Below are 21,816 nucleotides of genomic sequence, written 5' to 3'. Positions count from 1 at the left end.
TGTCATTTGTATTGAATATATTAATTAAGCAATTTATTAGAACTTAGTATGCTGTGGGCTGGTAGTGTTTGGCCTTCACATTAGATTTCACAACAGAGAAGTAGTTATTGAGGACCTTGAGTCACAGCAGTGAGAGGGCACTCCTTGGCAATAAGTACCATTAAAACATTTCTTGGGAAGCCAGCAAAACAATAACATGGAGAATGACAGTGGAAACAGGAGTGGTTATTTACAAAGTTGTTTATGGGGGACACACCGGTAATTGGTAGATCCTGTGAAGGATTTTTTTCTTTAATAATACCACTTCTTAGGATTTTGAATTTTTTTGCCTACTCTTAGATATATTGATGTTAAGTTTTTCCTTTATTTTATTTAAAGATTCGCTCTTACCACATCTTTGGTACATTTTGTTTCTATTTACTAGTTGCAACCTAGTTTGTATTTTATTCTTGTTAGACTTATTCTTTAATAGTTCCATATTTTCCCTTTTTCATCCCTGAAAGCCTAAAGAATGACATGGGATCATCTCATTATTTGTCTTTCCTGACTCTAAAATGACCATGAGCCACCATTCTCATGCATGAAAAATGCAAAGGGGCACCTCAGAAGAGGTAGTTCCCGTAAAGACAAGACATATTAGGATTCTCATATTCCCTGGCAATACTGAACACACTTCTGTGCTCAAAAAAACACCCCAAACTGAGCAGCTGTGGAGAAGAGGGATTAAAATGTTCCAGGGAATGAAAAGAGCCTTTTAGGAAAGGATGGTAGAAGAATCTGCCTGTAAGAAACAAAGACAGAGTGTGGTGCATGTTGTGTGCTCCCTAACTCACTGGAGAAGAGAAATGAAAAAAGTATTTAATCTAAAGCATGGTTCTGGGAGTAAAAAGATGATTAAACTTACCTGTTTGTATGCTGTAGCTCGGTGAGCGCAGGAGGAAGATGTTAACATGGAGCACTTGCCTGGCGCTGATGGCACTTGCTGGTTTGTGCTTTGGCTGTGGTGCTGGGGAAGGCTGAGCTGGGTTAATCCATAGTATCAGAAAAAGGGGTAAGTGGGGAAAAAAGGAAACAGGTCATGCACGGGTAGGTTCTCATGGGGAATATTTAATTTTTATGCCCCTGTAACTTAACAGTTTAGCTTGTTTTTATTACCTCCACCAGCTTCATCTTGTACACAGGTTTTATACTTTAACCTCGTCTCCAAAGCTGCTGTTTTAGATGAGAGGTCCTGTGAGTTGTTCCTAAGTGGCGATGATTTTTTCCTGCTTTGCTTACTTGTCAATGGTAGCGGTGGATTTGGTGGGGGATTAAGTGTCCCGTCTGCTACTGCCCGAGCTGCGCGTCCTGTGGTGCACTGGCAGCCGCTGACCAGCGCTGCCGCTCAGCTGGCAGCCAAAGTGGCTTCTCCTTCAGCTGAAACAGCCTTCGTGGAAAAAGGAGGCTGCTTGACAGTTTTGGTGATAAATACTCTTTCCTCTTGCTCCTGTGCTGGATTTTGGCCATGGCACTGCAGGTGTCATCTGCCTCCCCCAGCGACGAGGGTAGCTGCTGAATTAGCAGTTTACAGACCCTGTGTAAGTTCTTGGAGTGGTAAATCCAGTAGATATACTAAATGAAACTCTGAAATCTCAGAAAGGGCCTGGTATTGCAGCAATATTTAATGGGCAGCATTTCTACAAGGCCTCAGCTAGTATAAGCCTATGCTGGAAGGGAGGAGAATTTGTATTCTTTGTGGGATATTTAGCTCCATCTCATATAATGGCAGGTGTTATCCTCAACTGTAGAAAGCTTAATTTTTTTAATCATATTGAGCTCTTTGCCTTAGTCTTGTGACTCATATTCTGTTGGCTAATTTCTGTCCTTAAAGAATTCTTATTAATTGAATTTATATCAAAGTTGCTGAATTATAATCAAAACACCCTCTTGCTCTTCCACTGGCCTAAGAAAAATTGTTCAGGAATGTTTAAATAGGTCTTGTTTACCCCGTTCCCTAATTTGCACTATCTCCTGTACACTCCTACTCTTTTACTAAAAAATCCTACTTAGGACCTATCTTGTGCTAAGTAATCTCCATCTGCTTTCTCCCTGGCAGCCCTGGTAGCAGCTGGTCCTGGTGCCCTTCCCTGATAACTTGTTTCGGTATGTTTTGCCTCATTAGCCCATAATGTAATTGCCTACTTTGAGTTTACAGCAATGCTGTTTATTTTGGGTCTGTTCATATTTGAGGAGCGTGTCCTCTGTTAGTGTTGCTTTAAAGATGTAGTCTTTTAATAATGGGTTTGTGGAGTGGGTTAGCTTTAAAGGAAAAACAAAACCCCCCCAACTTTTAATAATAAAAAAAATTGCCAAAAAGAAGCTTTGATTTCATGTGCCCTCATCCTTCAAACTTGGATAAAGCTTTAAGTGAAGAAACCCTCTTCTCAGCCATGTGACAGCTGTGATGGCTGCTCAATAACATGGCGTGATGATTTGAGGATGTAAGTGAATTCGTCACCGTACTGCCAGGGGTCTCGCTGTATGCCCGACTCGTCCCTTTCCTCCGTCTGACGGAGATGTCAGGGTCTTGGCCTGAGATTGCTGCTTCCTCTCCTTGCAAATCCTTGTCTCTCTCTTGGCAGGCTCTCAGTAATAATAGTTTTAGAGTAACTCTATTTTCCCAATCCTTTTGTGCTGGTTTTGGCTGGGATAGAGTTAATTGCTTCATAGTAGCTAGTATGGAGCTATGTTTTGGATTTGTGCTGAAAACAGTGTTTATAATACAGGGATGCTTTTGTTACTGCTGAGCAGTGCTTACACAGAGTCAAGGCCTTTTCTGCTCCTCACCCCACCCCACCAGCGAGGAGGCTGGGGGGCACAAGGAGCTGGGAGGGGACACGGCTGGGACAGCTGACCCCAACTGGCCAAAGGGCTCTTCCACACCATATGGCGTCATGCTCAGCATATAAAGCTGGGGGAAGGTTGGCCGGGGGGCCGCTGCTCGGGGACTGGCTGGGCGTCGGTCGGTTGGTGGTGAGGAATTGCTTTCATTTGCGTCACTTGTCTTTCTCTCTCTTTGTTATTTTCCTTTTCATTACAATTTTTTATTACTATTTTTTTATTTTATTTCAATTATTAAACTGTTCGTACCTCAACCCATGAGTTTTCTCACTTTTACCCTTACAATTCTCTTTCCCCCCATCCTGCTGTAGGGGGGAGTGAGCGAGGGGCTGTGTGGTGCTTAGTTGCCAGCTGGGGTTAAAACACAACACCTTTTACATTTAAATTTAAAACCGAAACTCACTGTTTTTTAGACCATTGCAAATGTGTTTGCTGTTTTCTTTAAGAGTGGGAGAAGAGGCATGAGGCTGGGATGCCTGGGAGATGCTATGGTCCTTTCCAGGTCCGCTCCCATAATGATGTAGCCAACTGTGCTGAGGCCATGGTTTGTACAGGGGGTGAAACGTGAGCCCAGTTCCTGATGAAAATGGTCAAAAGTACATTTTTAAGTTTTTTCTCTTTTCTTTTTCACTTTATTGCTGGAGATAATGTACCACACAGTGACTCAGGCTTTCTGCTTGTAATAGTTTTTCTTACTGATGGGGAAAAACAGCTTTAAATTATTCCACATATCAATGGTCTCATGCATCAAAAACAAGCTAAAAAATGCTAATGGCCTCAATCCATGAATATCCAGAAGGCATAAAGCTTTTGTAGTATAAATATATCATTTAATGAAAATATTGAAAGGAAATGCATTTCCATGAAATTCATCTTTCAGAATGTTATTTTTAATAGATGAATTCATTGCTTTACCCAGAGGTATTTTTCTTTCCAGTCCTTTTCCAGACATAGAGCCTTACTGCACTCTCTTTGGGTTATGATCAGAACAGCATTTGCATTGGGTTCTCCCCATACTCCATAGAAGTGAATTGCTGTAAACCATGAATTTGACCTCCCTAATTCTATCTTTGCCTTAAAAAGTACCTGAAAAGGTTCCAATTAATAGAGGGTTCTTTTGTTGTATTTATTTTTGTGAGTCTAAAGGAAAAGCTCCGTCCTTGTATAGTAACTTGATCGTGAAAAATCAGAGGTGGTTCTTTACAAAACTGGTATCAGTTCCCTCTGAGGTATAATAAATTTCCTCATGTATAACGTGGATAAGTCCATGTCTTTTCATATTCCTTTTCCTGGGCAAGCAACTTGCGTCATACATCAATGTAGACACTCTAGAATAGAGGTATTTACTTGCTTTGTTGCCATGTAGTGAGGCTAAATTCAATAGCACTTGAAAAGTGCTCTGAAGTCCTCCAGTGGAAGGGTCTCTTTCATTTGCTTCCAGTAGTTCCCACAATGAGCTAATCGCTATATAAACCTATTTCTCTTCCAAATTAGCAGGAGTTGAACAATCCACTTCTTTCAATAAGTGAAAATGTCAGGCATGTGAAAGAAAAATCAGCCATCCATTTCTGTAAAACATTAACTTCTTTATCCGGAATCCCTTTTTGTGTTAATTGTTAGGATCAGCAATTAATCTACTAAGCTTTTCCAGAATAAGAGGCATGCTACAGTGCTGTCTTCGTGCAGCAGCAGGCTAGTGCTCTCAGTGACTTTGTTGCTCCTCACACTTTGCTAAACAGCGGCAAAACTGAATTACCAATTTTTTTTTTCATTGCATTTATATAGAAGTTTGAATAGTGACTAAGCAGTCAATTGTCATGGCAGCTAGCAGGAAAAGCATGGTAAAAGTTTCAGGAAAAAAACCTCCACCAAAATCTCATCTTCACAAGGCTCTTGAGATGAGCTCCCCTCCCTTCTAGGACCCAGAAGAACCTAATTTCCCAGTTGACTGGGGGCTCATCAGAGGCTGGTAGATAAAATCCATGTTTAGAGAGTCAGAGCAATGCACTGAGGCCGACGGCCTTGCTCTTCCTCTGTGTTGCCTGCCAAAGAAAAGGTGAAAACTTTTTTCCCACTCTGTTAATCAGTGCTAAAATACCGATACAACTTCTCCAGTCCTAGCCTTCCCAAAACAAGTTCAATTAATCTGTTTTAGAACTGAGCTTTGGTGACTTATTTTAGTGTTGTGGTTTAAATCCATTGCATTAAAAGTCATTTTTTAAGTAAGTCATTTTCCCTCTACTGTTGCCTTTGTTTCCCCATCTGAGTACGGAAACTAATGAGGTTTTCTTTAATTTAAAATTCTCTTAAGTCCAGGCATGAGACATACTGTGGTAGAAACACTAAATGTCTGGGGTTTTTACATAGAAAAAGTGTTTACTTAACACACAGCTTTTAAATAGCTTAACAAATCCAATACCTGATGGACTGTGACCGTGCATGAAAAGTTTCAACCCGTACAGGGAGAAAAAGATAAATAAAGCCAACTGTAAATGGAAACTCTTTCCCATCTTAACTATATGGTATTATCATCAATCACTAAAACTTTTCCTGTATAATCTCACTTTTTTTTCATACCCAGTTTGCTCAGTGATACTGTAATTTCAACATTTATAGCCTTACATGGTTTTTTTTGTTGTTGTTGCCTGTTAGGATATTGCAACAGTGACAGCGGGGAGTGAATAAAGCAGGTATAACCAGGTTACTTCTTAATACTCATATAAAGTCTTCTCTCAGGGAAGTGATGAGAACCATATAATTTAAGTTATTTATAATGTGACTTGACAAAAATTTGGAAAAGAGATGACAATATAGTACAAAAAGAGTTTTTCTTCTCTAATTTCTATTGCTATATTTGAACTACCCCTTGTTCTATCTTTTTGCAATTCAGATGCCAGTTTAGGAAAAAATGTGATCTTTATTTTGTGCAAAGGGTGTGTGTCTGTGTATATACATCTGTGTATTAATTTTTTTTATATATAGATAGATATATACATAATGTAAATGTATAAGGTATCCATTACTGTGGTGCTGTGGCACATGATATTTAGCACTAGCATTTACTACCAGTCCTGAAATAATTTTTGTTTTGTTTTGTAAAGGGCTCGTGTTCACCTGCGAGTTACAAGTTTGGAAGAGCACAAAAACTCATTAGTGTAGAGGTCAGGTGTGCAAAAACCTTGAAATTTCAAAATGAGTCCCTGACCTGGTTTCTGAAATGGTTAGAAATAAGATATTCTGGGTAGATGTTTACCTTCTCACTTTCGCTTTAAGCTAGACCGTCATCAGTTATTTTGTAAGTCAGGGATGAATTTCTGGTGTCATTTTTTCCCAATTTTCTCTTCATGATTGTGATTAAAAAGCCTTCTACTCTTGTGTTATTTTCTGTTATTTGAACTCAATAACTTTCTACTTTTTGATACATGAAAATAATTAGATGATGATTGGGTAAATAATGCATCTGAAAACAGAGCAGAGCTGGATAAATAACAGGTGGAAATTACCCTGTTAGTGTCATAAGACTGAAAAATATTTTTCCATCTGGGTAGGGTCCTGAACTAAAGTTATCTTGTTAGCCCTTTTCTCAGGGAAGAGAAATCTTGTTGTGCAGAATGAAACTGAAATAGTGACAGGGAAAAATGCAGTTGTTCTCTGCACCTTTTCGGTAGCAGAAACAAGAAGAAAATTGGGGAGTAACAGAAGCAAATGTCTGTTGGTGTTGGAGCAATTTTTAGCACTGATGGTGTACAAGAGGAGATTCCTATGGGCTGTGAGGCCAAAATCGAGCGCAGTGATGGTAAGACGTTGTAACAAACAGCAAAAAGCCACCAATACTGTTGTGTTCATATTTCTCTGTCAGATGGAGCGGCTGCTACATATGTCTCCCGGAGTAGCAACTTAGTAAATGTACTGAATCGCGTTTTGAATCTCTCGTCTCTGCCTCTCTAGGGAAATGAGTTAAGGACGTGTAGAGGAACAATGCAAATAATCTTTTTCTCAGAGAAAAAGTAGCTTAATTCAAGCCAGTATTGAAAAACAGATAAAATAAGGTTTAGGCTGTTATCATGTGCAGAGGGATTTGAGGTAGTAGTCTGTATATCAGTGCTAATTTAGTCTGAAAATAGTGTTTATTAACCGCAATATGTTAGATTTGAAAAATTAAGCAATATGAAGGTAAGAGATGCTTTACCCTGGATGATAATGTCAGGCTTGGTAAATGCCAAAAATACAGGTGGAGAGGCAAATCCATGGGAACAGACAGCACACCAGGCAGGAGAACACCAACACAAGAGACCTACAGAGAGACAAAAATTGGCACCTTCTCTGAAAAACGCTAAGGCAGAAAAGTAATGTAGAATTAAAGTTCTGGATTAAGATACTACTTTCTCCTTTTGGATCTGCAAAGTAAAATTAACATCTGTGTCTCCCTCGAGCATAGAGGTCAGTTATAGAGCTTCATTCAGATGGTGGAGTTTGATAGACATAATCTAAATCTGAAGTGTAAGTACATGAAAAGAGTACATATAATTCTCACAATATATGAATTTGGTTTTTTGTTTGGTGGTTTGTTTAGTTTTTTTTACAAAACTTTTCTTCTTCTACCAGATGAAGTGCCTACATGCCCATAGGCACTGCAGGAAAACTATTGTACTTTTTTCTGATTTTAGTGAGTTTTATTTGCCCTTAGGATTTCTATAGAGTAGGCGTATTTGAATTAAAACTATATTATCATAGTGGTATAAGTGAACAGAAGTGTTAGCATGGCACCTATAGCTATAAAGGTTATTTTGTGGTGATACAGTTTTCCTAGCATACAATAACAAAACCACAATTTAAGCATTAAATTCACTTTGGAGCAAGAGGAAATACTGAAATGAAATCTTTATATGTTGCAGTAGTTACCTCACTTGCTGCTCAAATGCAGCTGTTTCTGGGGATGTAGCATAGGTCTGCAAATACCCTGGAACAGTTTAGGATAAATTTGAGAATAACTTATTATCACAGAATCGTATAGGTTGGAAAAGACCTTTAAGATCATCGAGTCCAACTGTAAACCTAACACTACCAAGACCACCACTACACCATGTCCCTAAGCAAATGGGACATGGTGAGATAAGTAGAATGAAAATACCAAAGTGCACAAGGATACCTTGATTTGTCCAAAGTACACTGGGTTGGAGAGTAACCATAAGGGATTCATGTAGTGTGTCCTCCAGAAAACTATACCAGAGCATTATTTAGATAGTGCTTTTTATTTATTTAAAACGATTTCATTTTCTTTTATTGGGGGGGCTTAGTTTAACAAGCATTAAAAAGGCCTGACCATGCCTTGGTGATGTCCATCTGAAGCATATCATGAACAAATGGTAATGAAATCTATCCTTGCTATATGAACTTTAAAAAAAAATAAAAAAAGTTGCAATGGCTTATATTTAAGAGTGGATATTACTTCTGTCCCAGCTTGGAAAGTGTTTCCTTCAGATGATAGGTAATAGCTTTTTCTTTTTTCCTGTATATTTTTATAAATTTTGTTTTAAAATTTAATTTTTAATCCACTGAGAATCAGTAGCATCTATTCCTTTTTATTGCAATCTCATTTGTTAATTTGATAAAGAGTCTGTCAGCATTTCTTTTGCATATTTTGTTCCTTTGTGTGCTTACAAAAAACTCCTGCTATACTGTATATTATTCAACCATTTGTGGCTTGAAACATTGCCTAAATGCTAGCTTATGTTTCCCCATTTTCAGGCCGTAGCTTTTTATGTCTGACAACTCAAGTCTTGCAGCAATAACATAGAGTTCCTGCTATGCTTAGAAAAACACCACCCATTTAAAAATATCATCTGCCACCATTTTATTGCACAATGGATAGGTCTACTTTGGAGGGTTGCAATGTTTTGTTTGACTTGCTAGCTGTTTTTTAGTCATGAGGTTTTTATATAAATTCCAAAATGCTTTTGCCTTTCACGGCTGATCACTTTTTGGAAAAGTCAAAGTGGAAGGTTTCTGGCTGACTTCCACATGTAGAAGAGCCTTCAAAAAGTCCTTTCTGTATGTGCTCATTGTACTAATATTAAGCCAAAGTTCTTAGAGACTTCACTGCTTGGAAGTACTATCTCTGTTCTGTCAGCAGTCTTATCTGTTAAATCCCAATGAGTGTGAAAAACAAGAAAAATCTGGGTTTGCTTGGCTGTTTCAACAGTATGTTGAGAATGGCCAGATTGCTGGAGAAGACGATTCTCTTGGAAACCTCAACAGCCCGGCCTCCTCATCTGTAGGCACATAGAGCTCATCTGAGTGTGTAAATAAAAATAAATAATGCAGTGAAAAAATATGCAGAGTATTTTGCTGAAGTGTTTCAATGTTGGATCTGCCCATAACAAATTTAAATCTTCCATTGGGATTTATGCAGGCAAGGGATCAGGTTTAAGATGTTTGTAATTTAAAGCTTTCCTGCTACTACACCTGTTCTACTTTTATATCCTATCATGATATCTTTTTTCTGCAAAGAAACTCCCTTTTATTCCCTTTTCCTTTATTGCTTTGAAGAGAACATTTGCTTCTCCATTTATCTGAGGTAATGACACCAGAGTAGCTCTGGATTCTTTAAATCAGTCTAATTGGGCTTCTTTTAGTATATAGAATATCCTTTTTTTTGCACAGGACTTTCATTCCTTTGTGCAGGCGCTCCATCTCCAGTACTCAATAGCTTACATGCTTTTTTAATTAAAAAAAAAAAAAAGCAAGCAATTGTCATCCAAATGACTGTGGTCTCTATTCCAGGCTGATTCATGGAGGGCAGCTGTTAAATGGCTTGGCGGGGCCAACTGTGATGAATGCGGCACCATTTCTTTCCACAACGTGGTTTTCTCCGGATGAACGTGCCACAGCAACAGCCATCGCGTCGCTACTCAATTACCTGGGTGCTGCTGGCGCATTTCTAGTGGGACCTCTTGTAGTGCCATCTCCTAATGGAACATCTCACCTCCCGCTGGTGTCGCAGAGCAACACTGAGCACATCAAGGACCGCATTGAGGCTGTGCTGTATGCAGGTGTGGTTTAAAAATAAAAATTAAAAAAAAAAGGGCAAAAAATTATTAAAAATTTACATGTGTAATGTGTACACATTTACATGTATACACAATTAACGTGTGTGTTTGGTACTTGTGAACCACTACCCTCTAGTGGCTGGTCTGCACAGAAAACAGTTACTGACTGATGGAAAATAATGAAGTGCTAAAATGTTGTACCATCAGAAGGGTTAATTTTTTCTCCCTTTTGTGTAGGAAAGATTTTAAAATAGCCTTTTGTACACACTGATTCCAGATTAAGTATTTCAGTTGTTTGTATCGGCTGATCTTAGGAGAAATGTCTTCTAGGAGAGCTTACGCTTTCCCTGAGCTTCCAAACCGGTCTTTGCTTCTTGAATTTTCATTAAAAAAATGTGTCCATGACAGGTTGGGTTTTTTTCTTCTGTTTCTGTAAGGATGGAAATCCAGTAGTCTTTCAGCATTAAATTATTTCCTGTATTAAATCAGCCTTAATTTCTGACTTGCGTATGCCTTTCAAATGTGACAAGATTATTAGTATTTAAGAATCTAACATTAAAATTAAAACTCAATAGGTTTTGTTTTTAACTAAAGCCACATAATTCTTATGTGGTGAGCAATTTCAATGAAGTGACGACAGTTTAGTGGAACAAAACCACCGATATAAAATTCACCTGATATAACTTAGATTTTATGTCCTTGCTCTTTTTTGTGCAATGGCTTCTAGGGCTCTTTGTGTCACTTACAAGAATTAGCAGCAAGCTTTAAAGAAAAAGAGTTGCTTAAGTGGCTTAAGAGTCTATGATCTGATTCTTAGTGGATATAAATTGGTATAGCATTAAGAGCAACTGAACTTTACCATGTCATGGCAGTTGCACATTTGGTTGGGTTTTTCCCCCCTTATAATTGCAGCCCCTGAAATTCAGCCAGGAGTTAGCCCTAAGTGTTCCAGAAGTCTTAAAGTATATATACTGTGTAGTTTATATGCAGGTTTATGGGATTGAGTTAGATGTTTGCGATCATTTATTCTTGGACGTTATTCTTACGGAAATTTTGTCGAGTTAATACTCTCGTTGGGTGAGGGCCACTTTACTGTTCATTTTAAAGAAAGCCTAGTAGAAGTTGGATCACTATTTCAGCAAGTATTTTTGAGTAACCTACTTTTTACTGGACTCAAATGTATTAGAACAACAAGGAAATTTGGGTTTGGTTAGGCCTTTTTCAGAGGTAAATAAGATGTTAGGCTCCAAAAATCTCATGGCTGATGAAAATGGCCAGTGTGAAAGAAAGAAAAATGAAAGCAAGTCAGCTTTTGTCCTGAGGAGCAGTGGGTAAAGGGAGGAAAAATATAACGATTAGAGATGTGCTTTAGCTTTCCCTCTCCAGATTTTCCATGGAGAGAGAAGAATTCATCCACCTAAAGGAAGTGCACTTTTGTGCCCAAAACCACTCTTTTGAGTCTGGTAGCACTGGAACTGTTGCTTTCAGCAGCCCATTAGATTCACTTTCTCTTCTGTTCTCTTCTGGAAGGTTTTCCTAAGCATTTTCTTCAGAAACTGGGATGGATCTTGCTTGCCATCAAGGTTCAGAGGTGTGTCTTGCCTGCCCCATGTCTCAGCACGGCTCTTTCTGCCTTTCTGGGCTGGCAAGGGTTTGGGAACATCCCGTAGACCTGTTTGGGATCATTGGTCCCAGCATAAGATGATCCTACAGCAGCTCTTCAGCTTCCTAGGAAATTGTTTTGTGGAGCATCTGTAGTTCTTAGTATTTGAAAGTTCTTTGAACAGAGGTGGTTTCTTTGTGCAGCTGCGCTTGTGGTTGTGTCATACCAGGTGCATCTTTTCAGGAGCTACAACCCCTTTAGGTGTTCAGGCAACGAAAAAGAGCTGGTTTGTGAACGTTACTGGCCTGCAGTGAATTGCAGTGATGGTGGCAAAACGTCCAGCTGGTTTAAAAAGGGTAAGAACTCTCAAAGAGGAGGTTGCTTTGAATCCCTCGTGGGATTTGTCTTGTCTCGCCTCAGCCCTGTTTCCCTGGAGAGCTGAAGGAGCAAGGTCCCCTCTGCCCTGTTGTGCCAGGTAGGCCCCAGAGGTGGGAGGAAGGCTGCCTCGCGCCGGTGACTGCCTTGTGGTAGTTGTATACCTCTGTTCACGTGCGGAACAAAAAATACCTGGTAGGTGTGGTAGGGTACTATTTGTCCCCTTAATCAGCAGGGCAGAAAACGAAGCTCAAATTGACTTCACAGATTACTAGTAAAGGTGTTGCAGAATGTAGCAGAACGAGGAGCTGGACCCAAATGTCCCACTTCTTTAGCAAGTGTGGTCAGGCTTGGTGTGACTTCTCCTTTCAGATACTATGGGAAAGCCAGTTTCACCGGATAAGCACTCTGCATTCCTAATGGTGCTGCGTTTGTGATGGAGCTTGTTGCTTTTGTGTGAGGTAGCGTTAGATAAGCAGCCTCCAAAAGTTAGGTGATGACTTTTAAAAGACGGCAATGATGTGAATTGTTAACTTGGGATCAGTAACATGCCAAGAGTGTGCTAATTTTCCAAGGACTTAACCTCAAACATGATTACGAAGCAATTGCTTATAAACCCATTCTGAAATTGCTCTGTTAACTCCAGTCTCTTCTGTGTTTTAATAAATTGCTCTTCCTTTATCTCAAACGTGGACTAAGAGGTCAGCTGAATTACCACAGCCTCTCTCTGTGTCATCTGTGTCGCTGCACATTCTGGTTCACAGCTGAAATAGTACAGATGTAGCAAATCAGGATTGAATTGTATTACCTGGATCACATAAGGAAGCTTGAATTATTCTGGACTGCAGCCAGAGCTTTTAGCCATGTGCTTTCCTAAATATCAATGTAAAATCATTATTTGTTTTAAAAAAGTGTGTGTGTGTAAAGTGCCCTCCTTCCCCCTTTATGTTTCAGGACAAGATGGGGAGGAGGGTTTCTGGGTTTGGGTAGGTTTGTGTGCTATGAGTAGCCTATCTGAAGGAAAAAGGCCTTGTATCAAGGAGGCTTGTGTCTCTGTAAACCCTTTTTTCTGTTTGGGGCTTACACAGGTAGCAGGATGCCTACTTCCTAGGCTAAGACACAGGCATCTCTCCACTTTTGACAGTCACAGGTCACTGTGGCATGGTACCCGGCTTTTGTGAAGCATTCTAGATACAGTCCTCAACAAGAGATATACACGGCTGTGCTTCTGCACACTAATTTATGCTGACTTGCCCGATTCCAAGTGCTTTGCTGCATCCATTGCGCTGTTGAGAAGCTGATAGCTCCTGTGGAAGAGCTCCTCTGTGACTGCAGCTCCCTCGGTCTCAGTATTGACCTATTTCTTACTTTTTCTCTTTTGCTTACTTTTACTCCCTACTTACAATCTAAAACTTGTCCTGGGAATGTATTTTTCTTTATCTAGTCCGGTAGAGTAAATGATGATGGAGATAAAGGTGTGGGTTTCCTAATGAGGAAGGAATGCAACATGTAAGAAATGGGATGTGTTTGGCATTAACTGGACTTTTGATAGAGATGCAAGTGCGATACACAAAGCTAAGATGGCACTGAAGACTTTTATTCTTCAGTAGAGGGAGCTGCTTTAGTTTCCAAAGTGAATTCTGCTCTTTTCTTTTGTGCATAAGGGCAGTGCTTGCGAGGCAAATTTGTTAGCCTGGAAAGTATAACACTGGGAAACATTAAAGAGTTACAGGAAGGTACTACAAGGACTGCATGCTGAATTTAATAATTTAAAAAAAAATAAAAAATGAAGTGTTACTATACTGCTCCTACTGCAGCAATTTGGCAGGAATCTTGAGGCAACCCATAGAAGAGGCCCCAGATGGGCACCTGTTATAAAATATTACTGTGACTTAAAAAAATTATCAACGTGTTTTACATTCTTTGGGAAAAGATCTAGCCTTTCCCCTTACGGCATTGCAGTATAATGAAGTTAAATAATAAGTACCTTGGACAAAGTTTATGGGTTTGTGTGGTCACATTCTTGTTGGCTATACCTGTCTGCAGTCTGAAATCTTCCTTTAATATGTGATTAAAGTGTACGTATGCATGTATATATGTATACCTATAAACCTATATGTAGACCTAGATGCAGGAGAAAGGGATAAACAGCTTTTGGCAAGCCTTGCTTCCCTGTCTGGTATCATCCTGTAGTGACAAAGCATCTCATCCCTTTCTTAGAGCTGGGATGATCAGTTACTTTAGCAGTTATTTATTCACTGCTCATGGTCTCAAAAACAATGTACACAAAGATAGAAATTAATCTATTTTCTGGAGAGCAGAGGAGATACAGTGAGAAGGTCTAGTTAAAGTGCCCTTGACCCTCAAAACATGGAATTAGACCACAGCAGGAAAAGAGACACCACATAATTCAAAATGAATCCTGTAGTATTTGATTGTGAAGAATGGCATTGTCACATTCCCGCTATGCCTTCAAAAGAAATTTAGTATAGACTTTTTTCCCATATACCAAATAGAAACATTCATTTCCCTTCCCCATCTCCAGCTGATCCATTTAGACTCCAAGTGTTATTTACTTTTCGGTTTCCTGAATTTATTTTCTTCTGGTTTAGCAGAAGAGCTGGCAAAGTGCCATGTTCATATTGATTTATTAAAAAAGAGAAGAAAAAAGAAAATGAATGCAATTGAGTATCCACCTCTGCTGGAATTTATTTGTGGTGTCGGTGAACACTTCTTTGTTATAAGATCACAGGTTCTTTTAAGATAACACACTTCAGCTATACATTTTTCTCTCCAGCAGCAAAGAATCTTGTTTTCAAAGGGGATAGGAGAAATATTTTGATTGAGGACTGTGGAGAACATGATATACATTGTTAAAGGCCTGTAAAACAAATTAATTAGACTGACTGTGGGTAGAGTTGTTTTTCCTCAGAATGTCTGATCACGGGGCTTGCTGAGTATTTTCTATGAAGTGCTCATCACTTTGCAAGTTCAGGTCCAAATTTCTGCTATGAAATTTTTCAAAGATCTAGAATACCTGCTGCTGAACAAGAGGAGCATCTGCAAACAGGTGTATTCTTTCATTTTTCTCCCTATTACCCATGCTCTTTCTATTCCTGAGCCATGGCTGCTCCTATGCTTTTCTCTTTATATTCTGTCGCCATGTAATACTGTTTGTGTCCGGGATGCTGCCTTGCTTGACCTTTTGTTTGCCTTCATCATCCTGTACGCCGAGTAATTGTCATTCCATGTCCTGGGGCTTCCCCAGTCCCATCTGTTTAAAGTCTTTAGCACGCTGTTACCTGCACTGCGTAACTTCCATCGCAAGGAAACGTGGCCAAATCTTCATAATGCAGTTATCTCTAAAGAGAAAAAGCAAAAGCTTTTCTTTTGCTTCCCTGAGTTCCCCATGTGTGAGCCTGGCTCTCTGCAGCTCTGTCACTGGAATGTACTGCCAGTATTTCTCCATCTCATTGATTCTCCATCTCAATTTGAAATCTTGCTTGGGGAGGAAAAAAGAAATTCTCCTTCAAGTTATGGAGTTCTGTTGTCGGGAGCAGTAAAGCACTTGTGGTGGGATTTATGTGTCAGAGGCTGGCTGATAACAATGCTGTACTGAAATAAGTCTTTCAATGCTAACATCTGTTCTCAGTCTTGGTTTTTTTTGCCCTCTTCTTTAGAATTTGGAATGGTTTCCCTGATATTTTCCGCAGCGTTGGCCTACTTCCCCTCACGCCCTCCGTTCCCTCCCAGTGTGGCTGCAGCAAGTCAACGACTCAGCTACAGAAGAAGTTTTTGCAGACTCTTAAGGTAGGTCCTTACTGGGTTTCCAGTTCAAAGCAGATCAGCACCTAAATAAATAAAAACAAGTGTGCTTTAATCTTCTCATTGAACAAACAAGTTGGTTTGTAGTGCTTTTAAACAAAATCAAATTAAATATTAATGCTGAGACATAAAAGGATGCTAACTGCTAAAAAGCAGACATTAAATTTTAAATCATTGGGTATATCTCAAGCTTTCATGCCAGAGTCCTTCAGAACCAATGCTGCTTTAGTCATCCTGTTAGCATGGCTTTTCTTATGCAATGCTTCTGTTCCATCAGGTTATACAAGATTGTTAACAGGGTGCGTACTGCTAGGTGTGAGATAACAATTAACAACACTGGGCATAATAACTAATAGGCTGCTTTCTTCCATGCTTATTATATTGGAATGAATTTGGGGTTTGCTTGTCATTCAAAGGAGTTTCAAGCTGCTTTCATTCAGCCATGGGAGCAATGAGTGAACTATCTGAAACCATTATATGATCTATTAAGTCTCATTAATTGTATGTTAAAATATGAAGTGGGCATAGGAGAAGTGTCTCCAGATGTGTTTCTGGACAAGCTCAAAGGTGAGTTACTTTCCTTTAAATTTTTGGGTTTAAAAAAAAAAGTTTATAAAGAAAGTGAGATCCCCAGCTTTGCAACTTCTCCCGCTTGGGCTCTTTCGGTAAGACACAGTCCTGTCCCCCAGTGTTTGTACAGTGTCTTGTGTACGGGAATCTGATCTCAGAGGAACAGCTAAAGCAACTGTAATATTAATGCTGAGTAATTGTGAAGGCCTGTGCCCTGTATGTGATACTGCACAGATGAACTTCCTGGGGCAAAGAAGAATTGCTCCCATGGTGCAGAGTATGGCTGACTTCACTGGCGAGCTTCAAACTCCTGCCGTGATTGTTTCCTGGGTGATGTAGTGATAGGAGCTGAGTCTGCATACAAAGAGCTGCTCAAAACTTGATAACTGTGGAGCTTTAGGCATTTAGTTATTACAGACCTATTGTGGGCTGTACTTTCTAAAAGTGTATTTAGAGCCAGCAAAAACAAGTCATCCCTTGTTGTCATTGCATTTTTTCTTTTGTTTTTGGAGGCTTTTGTTTCGGTTTGGGGGAGTAAATAGTTGACAAGATGCTTAATCCTGTGTGTTCATCCAGGAGCAGGCTGGCAGTTAGGAGAAGGTGTGCGTACAGTTGGCTGGTTAGTCTGCAAAGTGACTTATTCAGGATATTAAAAAATAGCAATTCCCATAAGGACACTTAGTACACACAGTAATGCTGTTACGCACCCAAGCCGGTGTGCAGTGAGACCCCGCCTGAGGGCTGAGTTGTAAAAATGTTGCTGTTGAACAGAAATCCAAACAGCAACTGACTCCGCAGGTGAAATATAAAATTTCTGTTGACAGTACTCCATTTGGGAGCTTTATAACCATTAGACTGCTTGTTCAAAGTGCTGTAAACAGTGGACCTGAGATACTGGTAGGGTCAGGAAGTAAACAGCAGAGCTGGCTTACTATTCACAATCAATGAAACTTAAGAAAACAAACTGGACGCTTAAATAATGAGCATAGTTTATAGTGTCTCCAAGAACCAAGATGTTTTTTAAAATGCAGTCAGGTAGATCATTATATCTCCCTTCCCTCTGGTCTTTATGCATTCTTCCATGCTACCCCTTATCAAAGGCACTTCTTCATTCCTCTGTACATGAAACAATCAACAGTTCGTCATTAAACCCACTTATCTTGGGGAGCCTTTCAGCAACAATCCATCAAGTGAGGGGGTTTTATAAAAGAAAATGGTATCTGCCGTGCTTCAAGAGAAATCTATCATCTGGTTCGTTAGGCTTCTAAGCTCTGTTGCCTGCCTAATGTAGGCTTCATAATTCTTGGCACAGAGAGTCTTTCTTTTGACTTAATGGTGTAGACTGAAGGTAATCAGCTGATGAGTACCAGGAAATCATGTTTTCCCCTGTATTGCAGACTTACCCTCTGGTATGAGAACTGTGTGTAAGGCTTTTAGGATGTGTGTGAGCTGACCCACCAACTATGCACCAAAAAACACTCATGAGAATTGAGAAATTCATCATTTCCCTCTTCTCTCCCCCAGGCTGCAGTTTTATTACTTCAAGATAAAGCTGCATAGCATAACTTTACCATTGAAGTCATTGACCTTTTTTCTTGGAAACCAAAGGGATCTATCACATCCGTGGAACTCCCACACTCCTTCATGCCTTTAGGTCCTTGAGCAGTCATCTTCATGAGCTGCTTCTTGCGGAGTTTTATTATAAATTTCTTCTTAGGGTCAACCATGCCCTGTAAGCCCTTTTTTTGGGACTTGCTTAGGAACTTGGTTCTTCCTCATGATTTGGAAGACTCCTGCTTCTGGCAGATTATAATGATTAGCCGATCTGTGGTTATCTCCTGATACCAACTCTCTCAGCCTGCAGTGGGAGATGACAGATTAGTCATGGTTTGGGAGCTAAGCCCAAATCTTTTAACAGTCTATCACACACTGTGGCAAGTGTAGTTTGAATTTCCATTAGAAAAAGCATGGTTCCCTTTCTCAGTTTCTTGGGTGAAGCAAATATGACCTTTTTTTTTCCCTCCTATTTCAGAATATGCCACAAATTTCTATAGAAAAAATTCTAATGCAAGTAAATAGTCGATAAGATAAAATCTGCATTAAGAAAACGTCGTGATTTTTTGCTTTGAAGTACTTAGATGCTTTTAGCTGGTTACATCCTTTTATATTTTCAAGGGACTAGGTAAGCAATTTTGAAATTTTGTGATAGGGTTTTTAGTCATCATTATTTCTTTCATGAAACTTTCATATGACATCACCATCCAGTGATGGAATCTGCTCAGAGTGTGCCTGATGTTAATAGGTGCTGTCAAAGTTATTCTGAAAATGGTGACTGACTTTGATGGTGCTCCCCTCTGAACCAGCCTGTCTTATGGATTCTAGTGGCATTAAGTAGGTTTCTGAAAAAACAGAAGAAAAAGCCAATTTGTATTCCAGCAGAATGGTTTATCAGAGAGGCTAATGCTGATATCCTGTCATAAGGGCTGATACGATGGAAAACAGTGTGGGTTCACCAACTGATGGTGTGACAGACAGCACATTTTTCTATTTTCAGTGGAGCAATTGCAAAATTGCAAAAACAAATATAAGTGACTGGAGCCATGGAAAGCAAAGCTGCTACTTAAGATGCATGTTTCAAATAGCTTTAGCACTTAATGTAGCCAGCGCTAGCTATTGCTGGACAAGGGGACAGAATGACATCTGGTGATTGGTGCCGCTTTGTCACTGCCATGCACCCTTTCTCCTGGTCGGCTTCCTTATTCTGGAGACTAGTCAGGGTGGCAGCCTCTGTCACCGGAGGATGTCATGATACAGAGCTGGTTCTCTGCTATTGGGACTAGGAGTCACATATGGCACAGAGCCGTTCGCTCACTGCCCCCCGCAGTGGGATGGGGGAGAGAATCGGGGAAAAAAGTAAAACTCATGGGTTGAGATAAAGGCAATTTAATAGGACAGAAAAGGAAGGGAGAATAATAATAATGATAAAAGCACATACAAAACAAGTGGCGCACAATGCAGTTGCTCACTGCCTGCTGACTGATGCCCAGCCAGTTCCCGAGCAGCGGCCGTGCCCCTCTGGCCAACCTCCCCAGGTTTTTTGTTTAGCATGAGATCATATGGTATGGAATATCCCTTTGGTCATCTGGGGTCAGCTGTCCTGGCTGTGTCCTCTCCCAGCTTCTTGTGCACCTCCAGCCTCCTCGCTGGCAGGGCAGTATGAGAAGCTGAAAAGTCCTTGACTTAGTGTAAGCACTGCTCAGCCACAACTAAAACATCAGTGTGTTATCAACATTATTCTCATCCTAAATCCAAAACACAGCACTATACCAGCTACTAGGAAGAAAATTAACCCTATCCCAGCTGAAACCTGGACAAAGACTTATACCTCACAGGAGATCTCGGTCAAGTAAGTTACAAAATACTCACCCCCACCAAAAGCAGCTCTTTAATGAAGATGAGGTTCAGATAGCCAAAGATTTTGAATATTGAGCAAGTGCTGTTTTGGAAGAGTGCATTCAGACTTGTTCCCTCTTTGCAGTTATGACATGGCTATATATTGTCCATGCAAAATGGGCACTTTCCCTTTCATTTTATTCTACAGATGTTGAATTAGCTTTTACATGGATAGTATTACATAGCATCAGAAAACCGGCCTTAAGAGATGCCAAGATGATACAGGATAGACTAGATAAGAGTATGGCATTATTAAGAGAGAAAAAAAGTTGTCAGGAAGACAGCAAACACTTTAGCATTCAGAGAAATATAAGCAGTGTGTGGAAGAGCTGAAAGTTTGGAAGTTGTTCTTTGCATTAAAAAATAAATCTGACATGAATTATATTGAAAGAGGAGGATATGTTCATGTGATAGAAATGTGTTATTCAAGAAGAGGATGTGTGAAAAAGAACAGTGCAAAAAACTCTGGCTGGTGTGCTGTGTGTGGATCTTCTAGGAGAGTAAAACAGTGTAAGCTGCAAACCTCTGAATGTTTTGGAGAGTATTTGAAATTCTTTCCTTCCCTCTTGGCTTTTGTAACTATGTGCTATCAAATTGCCGCTGCATACCAAGGAACTTGTACTGATGAGGATCAATTTTATGTCAATTCTTTGGGAATGGAGGGAGCCACATTTTGTGGTTACACAGACATCCCATGGGATAACCTTGGAATCACCGTAAAATCTCTTCACTTTAAAATATCAGTGTTGCAGAGTCTGAAGTATATTTTCTGGTTTTTATTCCAAAATCTAAACATTTTTGAGGAAAAGTTGGATGTCTCTTAGCAAAGATTTCGCATTTGCTTTCAGTTATGGTGGGGGGGGGGGGGGGGGGGAATTGGTGGTGGTATTCGTCTGTCCACTCCTGTTTAGCTGTGTACGATCAAGATGATGACACAGCTTTGCTTCATTTTCACTGCATACTAAAGGTTGAATAATTTTAATTGGGAGGAAAAAGCAAACACATTGACTGTTTAAAGCAGAATATTATACTTGTCTCTGGGTTTTGACACTTCAAACTGTCAAAATTTTCCACTTTTGCAACTGTACTCATCTCATTCCCAGAGCTCTCCCTGCCTTTCACCAAATAAAGACAGTAAAACAGTTTAAAAAAAAAAAAAAAGTACAGTTCAAAAAGTATGAATCTCTGATGTTATTGTTGAAATACGCTTTTTGTCATTTACATTAGTGCTTATTGTTCCTAACGTACACGTAGGCTAAGTAGGTTGCCCATGCAAATGCAGAAGAATTGCTTGCGGAAATGAGAAACACATGAGCCCAGCATGTTACAAAAATCTTTGAACTATGTGGAGAGACTGCTTTTTTTATTATCACAGTGCCAAGGCAGTAACATCTCAGCTACTGGAATTTCAGTGACATGGCCAGATCCCTTTCTTGGTTTTCCTGGCTCACTGTTTCTTCAGACCTGTGCTATTTTTCTTGATGGGCAGAATATAGATTCTAGGGTGTCATTTACTCTAGCAGCTAATCTTGGTGCAATTTCTAATATAAGCTGCAGCTAATTGCATATGTTTTGTCTTCACAGCAATTTCCGATTCTTGATGATTGCTTTAGCCTATGCTATACCACTGGGTGTTTTCTCTGGCTGGTCTGGTGTTTTGGATTTGATATTAACGCCAGTTCACGTAAGCCAAGTAAGTATCTCCTGACTGATAATCAGCAGCTATGTTGTAAGTGGCATGTTTTTATTTTGCACGAGCATACAATTTCATCAGGTTTTTACGTTTAAGCTGCTATTAATACATACACACCACATTTCTCCTGAAATTTTAAACAAAATAAACTGTAGCTTTGGCATCCCAAACTGTCACGATTCTCCCTGCTGACTCCACCAGCGGTGAGTATTTTCAGATCTGTACACGCCTTTTGACAAGAAGGCAGAGGCAGGTAAACAAATGAGAGTTGTGTTGGCTGCTGCACCTTTAGTAAAAGAAAATAATGTTTACCAGGTGGAAAAGGTGAAGTGGGGAGAAGGGGATTTCTAAGCTTTTGATAGAGTATT

The 21,816-nt window shown here is 39.8% G+C and overlaps 1 protein-coding gene across 1 annotated transcript in view; it reads left to right on the top strand.

Annotated features, from left to right (window-relative positions):
- SLC49A4 (solute carrier family 49 member 4) overlaps positions 1-21,816 on the top strand; it is a 76,001-nt gene that overhangs the window by 25,088 nt on the left and 29,097 nt on the right. The window contains exons 3-5 of the mRNA XM_072874022.1: positions 9,664-9,932; positions 15,588-15,717; positions 21,340-21,448. Of these exons, the coding sequence (XP_072730123.1) occupies positions 9,664-9,932; positions 15,588-15,717; positions 21,340-21,448 (508 nt within the window). The remainder of the gene's footprint in view (positions 1-9,663; positions 9,933-15,587; positions 15,718-21,339; positions 21,449-21,816) is intronic.

Source organism: Ciconia boyciana, chromosome 10 (genome assembly GCF_034638445.1).
Source record: "Ciconia boyciana chromosome 10, ASM3463844v1, whole genome shotgun sequence".
In the NCBI taxonomy this organism is placed as follows: domain Eukaryota; kingdom Metazoa; phylum Chordata; class Aves; order Ciconiiformes; family Ciconiidae; genus Ciconia; species Ciconia boyciana.
This window is presented reverse-complemented; position numbering and strand designations above follow the sequence as displayed.